General features: G+C 51.3%; 1 protein-coding gene across 1 annotated transcript; it reads left to right on the forward strand.

Annotated features, from left to right (window-relative positions):
• Nucleotides 1-6672: 6672 nt before the first annotated feature.
• LOC125528275 lies at nucleotides 6673-8285 on the forward strand. Its single transcript, XM_048692767.1, has 6 exons — nucleotides 6673-6919; nucleotides 7086-7168; nucleotides 7499-7581; nucleotides 7663-7864; nucleotides 7967-8170; nucleotides 8280-8285. The coding sequence occupies exons 1-6, from the start codon at nucleotides 6673-6675 to the stop codon at nucleotides 8283-8285; spliced, it is 825 nt and encodes a 274-aa protein (XP_048548724.1).
• The last annotated feature ends 1565 nt before the right edge of the window (nucleotides 8286-9850 follow it).

The following is a 9850-nucleotide window of genomic DNA, read 5'->3' on the forward strand; positions in this document are numbered from 1 at the left end:
GACGGATGCCTTTTCTGCCTACAATGCTATAATCACGCCAACTATGCGCATGGAGTACCAGATATAATACAAAAATTGCTTGCAGATAGGCAGGTGGGTGCATGCAGAACTGTCGATGCCGGATGGTGTCCGGGACAAACTATATCATCTGCTACGGAAGGAACACGATGCAGCCTTGATGTCGACGTAAGTCTTGATGTAATCCTCAAAAAACATATTGCTTGCAGATAGGTTATACACAAACATGCATGTTGTAGGTTTGTTAATTTTAATTTTGGAATACTGAGATCTGTTCAGATGCTTTTCCTTACGATGATGGCTAAAAAATCCAGCAGATAGTGACTGAAGTTTGTTGGTTTTACTCAACCCGGTGCTGTTTGATCGGTACTAAACCCAAGACTGCTCCCGCACCACCTCTGGTCGCCGTTTGTTCGAGCGCCCTTCACCGCCATCGGTGATCGTGGCGCCGTATCGGCAACGGTGACATTCTCCTCTCATCTATCTCCCTCAAACTAACCCTCTCTCTTGCGGTGACTATGGCGTGATATCGGCAGCAGTGTCGCGCTCCTCTCATCTATCTCCTTGGGATGCCCTCCCCTCCCCTGGCATGATGGGCATCGATGAACGGCGAGAGGTGAGGCTGTCCTACAGCCCCGCCGCAACACACTTGTTTGCCTTCTCAAGGTCCTCGTCTACAAGGTTATGTTTGTGTGTGCGTGCCTCTGGTTTCATTCCATCTTTAGTTGTGGTGATAGTGCTTGCCGGTTTCTGTTCTCAAGGAATTCAACATGTGCTTTCACTGTTTGTGCAGGTTTATGTGGATGGAACTACCACCATATCCACCCATGAAAGGAAGCGCAACATCAGACAACGGATGTTCTCCCTATCAGCCTTTTGGTTTTGTCTTGTGATGCCGATGCACATTGTCTTTCATGCTCTCGCACTACCGGAACAGGGCTCTAAGCCGACAGCCAAATGTATGCCGACGGCCACCGTCGGCCTAATCCGAGCTATGCCGACAGCTAGGTCCTGGCCGTCGGCGTACAACGGCCGTCGGGCTATCCCCATCTACGCCGACAGCAGCCGTCGGCACATAACAGCCGTTGGCTTATCCCAGACTACGCCTACAGCTGCCGTCGGCATATATAGGCCGTTGGCATAGATGCGGGCCCGCCGACAACACTCATCACGGCCGGCTAACGACGTCAAATCTATGCCGACGGCCGTGACGGGTGGCCGTCGGCATAGATACGGGTGACACGTCACCGATCCAGAGCGCACCGACCAGGCCTATGCCGACAGCAGCCGTCGGCATAGCTGACACGTCATCGATCCGCGGCGCTGTCCATCTGCTCTGGCCGCAGCTATGCCGACGGTTTTGCCGTCGGCATAGTTTTTTTCTTTTTTTCTTTTTTCCACATAGTATTACTATTATTATTATTATTAAGCATACAGTATGTGTTAATAAGCATACATATAGATTGTGTTAATAAGCATACATATAGTATGTGTTAATAAGCATATAGTATGTGTTAATAAGCATATAGTATGTTAATAAGCATATACTATGTGTTAATAAGCATACATATAGTTTTTTTTCTTTTTCTTCACTATTTTCTTTATTATTATTATTTAACTAACTTACATACAGTATGTGTTAATAAGCATACATACATTATTTTTCGGTTCTGTACAGAGCGGTGTGACCCCCCTCACGAACGGTGCCGCCGCCAGCCAGCAACTGGAATGGGGAACAACCGCATCGGGTCTATACGAAGGGGACTTTGCTCCAAGTGTTCATATATATCGGATGACCTACCACAATTAGATGGTGTTATGCCATGTCCGAAGAGGCGGCACGCATTCCGGGGTGTGGCCCCGTCACGGACGGCGCCGCCGCCGGCACCTGGAGGGGGGGAACGGACGCGTCGGGTCTACATGGAGTGGATGTATCTGTGGGTTTGGCCCGGATGTTGCTCCCGGGTGTCCTTATGGGCGGACTCTGACACAACCGGAGTGGAGGTCCACTGGTCAAAGCCCGTCCGTGCAAAGTCAAAGGGCTAGATCCCGTGGTCAAACGCTACAGGGTTAGCCGGGACGGGGGCCCTGGGGGGTAGCAATGCCACCGGAGCGTCGTACCGGGCCCTCATACATGCGGGGTGGTGTTGTGGCATGTCCGAAGAGGCGGCGCACGCGTCTCCGGTGCGTGGCCCCCCTCACGGACGGCGCCGCCGCCGACACCTGGAGGGGGGAAACTACCGCATCGGGTCCACACGGAGAGGATCTTGCTGTGGGTCTGGCCCGGATGTTGCTCCCCGGTGTCCCTTTGGGCCGACCTGACACAACCGGGTGGAGAGGTCCACTGGTCAAAGCCCGTCAGTGGGAAGTCAAAGGGCTAGATCTCGTGGTCAACCGCTCCAGGGTTAGGCGGGACGGGGGCCCTGGGGGGTAGCAATGCCACCGGAGCGCGTACCGCGCCTCATACATGTGGGGTGGTGTTGTGGCATGTCCGAAGAGGCCGCACGCGTCTCCGGTGCGTGGCCCCCCTCATGGACGGCGCCGCCGCCGGCACCTGGAGGGGGGAAACTACCGCATCGGGTCTACACGGAGTGGATTTAGCTGTGGGTTTGGCCCAGATGTTGCTCCCCGGTGTCCCTCTGGGCCGACCCGACACAACTGAGTGGAGAGGTCCACTGGTCAAAGCCCGTTCGTGCAAAGTCAAAGGGCTAGATCCCGTGGTCAACCGCTCCAGGGTTAGGCGGAACGGGGGCCCTGGGGGGTAGCAATGCCACCGGAGCGTCGTACCGGGCCCTCATACATGCGGGGTGGTGTTGTGGTATGTCCGAAGAGGCGAAACGCATCTCCGGGGTGTGCCCCCCATCACGGACAGCGCCGCTGCCGGCACCTGGAGGGGGGGAAACGGACGCGTCAGGTCTACACGGAGTGGATGTAGCTGTGGGTTTGGCCCGGATGTTTCTCTTGGGTGTCCCTATGGGTAGACCTGACACAACCGGGTGGAGAGGTCCACTGGTCAGAGCCCGTCCGTGGGAAGTCAAAGGGCTAGATCTCGTGATCAACCGCTCCTGGGTTAGGCGGGACGGGGGCCCTGGGGGGTAGCAATGCCACCGGAGCGTCGCACCGGGCCCTCATACATGCGGGGTGGTGTTGTGGCATGTCCGAAGAGGCGGCAGCGTCTCCGGGGCGTGGCCCCCCCCTAACGGACGGCGATGACACGGTAGTAGCCATTCTGCGGTAACGATGCGGCGTGAATATTATTAAATACTCGGAGCGCGATAAAATCATGATTTTTTGCACGACGTGGGCAACATGTGCTTATAGACCGATGATATTTTTTCATAATTTTTGGTGATGGAGAAGTATCCCAAAAAATTCTCTCTACGCGGATTGCCTTCGGCTACAGGGTTAGGCGGGACTGGGCCCTGGGGGGTACACTGCCACCGGAGCGTCGCACCGGGCCCTCATACATGCGAGGTGGTGTGGTGGCATGTCCGAAGAGGCGGCACGCGTCTTCGGGGTGTGGCCCCCCTCACGGACGGCGCCGCCGCCGGCATCCGGAGAGGGGAAACGGACGCGTCGGGTCTACATGGAGGGGATGTAGCTGTGGGTTTGGCCCGGATGTTGCTCCCAGGTGTCTGGGAGCGCCAACCATCTCCCTCCGACGGACTTGGATCCGCCGCCGCCCCCACCCCCACCGTTGACGACCCCCTCCCCCTTCACTCACCTCACCAACTAAGCTCCAATCGAGCATGCAAGGCAGTGGCCATGGCGCTCCCGGACCCGCGACCAGGCCATGACCTCGGCGGACGAAGCTACTCGAGTTCGGCGCCTCCCCTCCCCTCTTCTCTATGTGGTTTCGGAAGAGGAGAGGGCCGAGCGGTTAAAAGAATTAAAAAAATCTATATGAAATAATAATACATAAAAACATAAAATGCAAAAATATTACTATAAAAAAATCTAAAAAAATAACTATAAGAAAATATTAAAAAATCTAAAAAATGAAAAATATAACTATAAGAAAATATTAAAAAATATAAAAAAAATATATGCCTACGGCTAAGCCGTTGGCATATGTGACACGTGGCATCGTCAGGTATGCCGACGGCTTAGCCGTCGGCATACATCGCCTTATCCGTTCACGGGCCCGCCCGCTCCACCCATTCCCCATCGCGCCCCGACTCCCCACCCGCCACGCTGCGCTGCCTCCTCCTCCACACCCGCGCCGCCGCCGCCGTCCAACCCGGCCGAGCCCCGACCCGGCCTCTCCAACCCCGCGCCGCCTTGCCTCCACCCCGGCCCAGCCCCGTCCCCGCCTCTCCAACCCGGCGCCGCCGCGCGCGACCCCGCCCCTGCCCTCTCCACCCCCGTGCGCCCTAACCTCCCCGCCGGCCGCACCACCCTGGCCCTCCCGTTGGCCGTGCTTCTCTGGACGGCCCATCCACGCCGCGGCCCTCCCGTCCCCTACACCGCCGGCCCCAACTCCACAGCCGCGACACCGCTCTCCTCGGTGAGCTAGCACTCCTTTGTCTTTTTCTTCATTTATTTGCATGATTTAGCTACTATTGGATGTATGAATGGATGGATGTTGGATGTATGAATGGATGGATGTTGGATGTTGTTAGGTTGTTAGATGGATGAATGTTCTATGCGTCTTAGATGGATGGATGAATCTCGGCAAAATGAATGGATGCATGATTTAGTTTTTATTTTCAGTTTGTGATGTTGTTAAGTAGCTATGTGAGATGTGCTTCAAATTTGGGATATGATAAGTGGTTATTTCATCATGATGATCTTGCTAAAAAAAATGATATGTCAGTGCTTAATGTGAGGTGATTACCTAAATTGGGATATGATAAGTGCTTCCAAAATTGACACTTGAGAAAATATGATTTTTTTTCATAGTTTAATGTGTCAATGCTTAATCTGAGGTGATGACCTAATTTTTTCACTCGGTGGAATTAACAGGATTTGTGGTGTTCCATCTTCGTGGAGTGATCGTCGACGTTGGAGGTGTTGGTCTACGATCGTCCGTCCTTTGATCGACTACATCCTCTACATCTAAGGGTGAGCAACAATTCCATGACCTCGTCCACTTTTTTTCCATGTCACTAGATTAAATTTTCACATCAAGTCGCGTAACCTAGGTCTCCCGTCCGAAAGGGTTGCATCGATAAATATGCATTCAATTGCATATTTATCACCGCAGCTCTTTCGGATTGTCCAGCGCTTTCCACGGACAGCCCGAGGATGTGTAGATTGGGTACGTTGTTCATGCTCTACCCCGTTCCGAGACAGGATTTCGGCGGCGCCTCCCTGTTGTTCTCCGGATGCACATTCTCTTGGCATTTTGCCGAGACGTGTATTTGGAGAACAGGGGGGAGGTGCTGCCGAAATATTGTCTCGGAATGGGGTAGAGCGTGGACAACGTACTCAATCTACACATTCTCGGGTGGGATTAGGACCCATCTTTACCTATTAGAGATGTAGGTGGATTAAATGTTGTTTCTCGTCAACCTTGTAAAAATAAAATATTGATGTGAGTAATTTAAATGAATCCTTAATTTTGTTGTGTGGCTTCCAAAAGAGCAGAGATGGCAGATAATCAGTGCATGTATAGTGGGTTTTTCCGTCGGAATCAAGTAACAACAGAGTGGGTCGAGAAAACTGATGTGTTTTTGAAAGAGATATTTCGTAGTCCAATGAGGATGGTGCCAGAATGCCCGTGTGCCAGATGTAAGAGGCGTATCCGCAGAGATAAGAGTGAGATGACTAAGCACCTTCGCATGCATGGATTTATGCCCAACTTTAATATGCCGATAAAATTTGCCCAGTGGGACCGTGGTAGAGAGGATGTGATACGACAACGCGTCGCTGGTTATGAGGACGATGGGGTTAGAGACATGCTAGATGATGTCTTTGCTGCACAGCCGACACCTCCGTCACATTCAGCGAATGAACCGGAGGAGCCGGAGGAAACCGCAAAGGCCTTCCTGGAAATCTTGGCCTCGTCAAAGAAACCTCTCTATGAGGGTGCCAAGCTGTCTGTGCTGGATGCCATCTCGCAACTGATGGCAGTCAAGGCTGAGTACGGCTGTAGCCGAGGTTGCGTCGAAGCATTTCTGGGAGTATGGGCTAACAGCCTGCCTGAGGGCCATGAACTGTCGAAAACCATGTACGGCACGAAGAAAATCATGAAGGCGCTCTAGATGGACTATGAGAAAATACATGTTTGTCCAAAGAATTGCCTTTTGTTTAGGCATGAGTATGTGGATGACAAGTACTGTAGGAAGTGCGGTTCCTCTCGGTATATTGAGGTGGTCGATAAGCATGGTCAGAAGCAGCAGCTAAAAATCCCTGTGAAGGTTCTTCGGTATCTTGATTTTATAAAAAGACTGCAGCGCCTTTTCATCACCGAGGAGTCTGCCAAAATGATGAAGTGGCACAAGGAAGGGAAAAGGTACAATCCAAAAAAAACCATCAACCGTCTATGCCGGAGCTGATCTCTTTATCGCCGCTACCCAGGCCACACAAGTATTTTATCTGGCTTACCCATGCCAGAAAGAGTACCTAAAGGGTTGGGAAGTTGTGTTCAAGGTGTCGCCGCATGGTAAGCTACCGGACCCGAACGATGATGATTACTACAACATAAACCCCATGACATACGAGGGAGTGTTCTATCAAGAGGAACATGATGACGTGGTCCGAAACAACGAGGATGATGACTTGGGTTATGTTGACCTAGACCCAAACGACGACGACGCACGGATTGATGGTGAGGCAGTTGTGAATCAAAGAGACATAATTATGCTTGAAAAGTTAAATGAAGACGCTGATGATGAGGAAGAGCCTCCACCTCCGTCAGACAACGAAGAAGATATGCGTGATAGTGATGATGAGACCGGTCCACAAATAGATTACAATAGTGATGATTCATATGGGTTCTAGAAAATGTATGCTTAATGATCATTACAATAGTATGCTTAATGTGCTCTTCTGGTATTAATGTTTTTCCTGTATGCTTGTTTAATTGATATCCTTACTAATTGTTTATTCTCTTCTCAATGCAGGTTTGCTAATCATGGACAAGTCCAGCGGCGCTAGTTTCCTCAGTAAATTTAAAGGACTTACTCGGAGTGGACGAGCCCACAAGGTTCCCTCCCGACTACGCGAGGATGACACCTCACATGGAGGTGGAGGGGTCGGGGGAGGAGACCCTAGAGGAGGCGGTGGGGGGAGAGGCAACCGGGGCAAAAAACTCCGGGCCGTGTCTGAAATAGGAGGGTCTTCTTCGATGCCCTTCTATACAGAGGCACCTTCTGAGTCTGAGGAGGAGGAGTATGTTCCTGATGGCGAGGAGGAGGAGGCCGAGGAGGAGGGTGAGGAGGAGGAGGCCGAGGAGGAGGGTGAGGAGGAGGGCGAGGAGGGTGGAGGGGAGGTTGATCCCGCGTTGTGGGGTGACTTGCCACCGGGTTCTTTGCAGGGGTGGCTGCGTGGTAATGCCGGACTACCTACACCACCTTCTATCGAGGAGCACAAGTGGCTCATTGAACCTGTGGGGACAGAGTAAGTGCCTGTCAATCATATTTTCAACACATGACAACATTTTCTTATTGTACACATGGCAATCATTTGATTCTTTTGCAGAAACTGGATCCTTCGCGGAAAGGGCCGTAAACCGAACGGCCTTATCACTGTCCTGTTGAAGGAGTTTTGGCCTGGCCTATTCTGCCCACGGCCAGACAGGGACCCGCAGCAGCGGGTTTTGGCCACGAGCTGGGCCCACTACGAGGCTTGCAGCAACGCGGAGTACGGGACGACCGCTAAGGCCGTGATCACCAAATTTTGGGTAAGTTCTCTTCTGAATCACGTGTCTTCAGTTTCGTTCATAGTTTAACATTGAATCACTCAACTCATGCCTTGTTTGCTTCTGGTTTATGCATGATTGTAGCAACTCTATAGAGTTCTTGACGAGCACAAGGCCAGAGCCGACGTGGTCTTGCTTGCGGCTGCGAAGAAGAAAGCTCGTCAGTTGCAGTACGAGGTGCGCTGGGTTGCCGTCTCGCAGTACTACCACTACTACCTGCACCAAAAGATGACCAAAACTCAAACGCAGAAGCTACGACTTACCTTGAGCAAGGAGCAGTTCATGATGGTAACTATTACTAACTTTTCATTGTTTCAAGCAGTCAACTATATGTTTCGTGCTCACATGTCATGCTTCCAAAATTTGCATAGGTTGTTCCTCGTTGGTGCTATGGAAGGCATGACGGATGGGCGAGTTTGGTGGATAGGTGGCTCTGCGCCGATGCAGAGTTTGCCGCCAAGAGCATCAAGGCCCGGGCTAACCGTGGAGACGACGGGACACACGGCCAAGGAAACAGGAACCACTGGGGCTTCAAGGCCATGAAGGTATATCTATGTGCATGATGCATTTTTGTTCTTCTTTACGTCATGTTCTTATGTATGGCTGACTTCTATTTGACGTTGTAGGAGGACAAGTTGAAGAGGCCGCTCTCAGACATGGAGTCGTGGAAGCTGGCCCGCGAGCGGAGTCATCGCAAGGAGGGCGAGAGCCAGTACTACGGCAAGACCGAGGAGCACCTGGGGTCTTACATTCATCACTATCAGGAGTTACATCCGGATGTTCCTGTTGCTGAGGTCGCCCAGTCTCAGATCGACGACACGGCGGTGGTGGCCATCCAGGGGAAGAAGAATGGCCGGTATCCGTGTTTCGATGGCTTGATCACTCCTTCGATCTCGTACACACAGCTTCGGGCTACCAACCAGAGCCAGTTAGAGAGTACGGGGCGTTCACAGACTCCCTTAGCCCGCCAGCATGCTGTAAGTACTTCCTCTTTATCTTTTTCTATCTTGCATTCTCAGTTTATTTTCAGCATTGCTCACTTAGAAACAACCTAAATTATGTAGGCATATAAGGAGTTTGTCCAGCATAGGAATCTCGAGGTGCGGGAGTACTTGAAACGAGTGAAGGCAAACGATGATTACAACCGTCAGATGATGACGGTTACTTTTGCCCTCTTAAAACCAAGCTAAATTTTTGCACTTTCATTCCTTCTGATCTTCTAGTTTGCTTGTTTAACTAACATTCAGGCTATGTTGGCGTCTTGGACTAACCGCACGGATCCACCACAAATGGGACCCCCACCACCACCTGCGGGAGAACCCCCACACGTGCCCACGTTCGATGAATGGGTGGCACTAGGCAGTGATGGTCCGGTTAGTACATTTTCCTAACTACTGGCAAACTAGTTCTCGTTCATGAAACACTATCATATCATATTTACCGTTAGAATCTTTTTGAAACATTTAGGCGACCGGTGGCTCGACTCCTGCTCCGTCGACCCCAGTCACTCCGATCTGGCAGAGTGGTGGTGGTCGTGATGGCGATTTTGGCGGAGGTGGTGGTGGTGGTTTTGGCGGAGGTGGTGCTTTTGGCGGAGGTGGTGGTTTTGGCGGAGGTGCTCTTGCTTGATGATTCCGTACATGTGGCCATCGTGCCATGCCTTTCATATTCCTACTTTTATCATGTTTCATGTCTTGCACTACTTTTATGTTCATGAACTTCCGTCGGTGATGATCTTTAGATGATGTGATGAACTTGAGTATGTTTAGATGATGATGGTGAACTTGAGTATGTTTAGATGAACTTGAGTATGTTTACATGATGAATTGTCATATTTTTGCATAATTTCATATTGTTCTGTTTTGAAATGCTGTCAAATGAATTGGAAAAGAGAAAACAGGGGGAAAAAAACTATGCCTACGGCAAAGCCGTCGGCATATATACGCCCAGGAGTTACCAGGGCTTGCC

Source organism: Triticum urartu, unplaced genomic scaffold (genome assembly GCF_003073215.2).
Source record: "Triticum urartu cultivar G1812 unplaced genomic scaffold, Tu2.1 TuUngrouped_contig_476, whole genome shotgun sequence".
In the NCBI taxonomy this organism is placed as follows: Eukaryota; Viridiplantae; Streptophyta; class Magnoliopsida; order Poales; family Poaceae; genus Triticum; species Triticum urartu.

Excerpts from the sequence above, each read along its gene's own strand:
- LOC125528275 (XM_048692767.1), top strand. The coding sequence starts at position 6,673 with ATGACATACGAGGGAGTGTTCTATCAAGAGGAACATGATGACGTGGTC. Across the intron at positions 7,169-7,498 it reads GGAGTGGACGAGCCCACAAG|GGGTGGCTGCGTGGTAATGC; the intron begins GTTCCCTCCCGA and ends GGTTCTTTGCAG. Across the intron at positions 7,865-7,966 it reads CCGTGATCACCAAATTTTGG|CAACTCTATAGAGTTCTTGA; the intron begins GTAAGTTCTCTT and ends GCATGATTGTAG.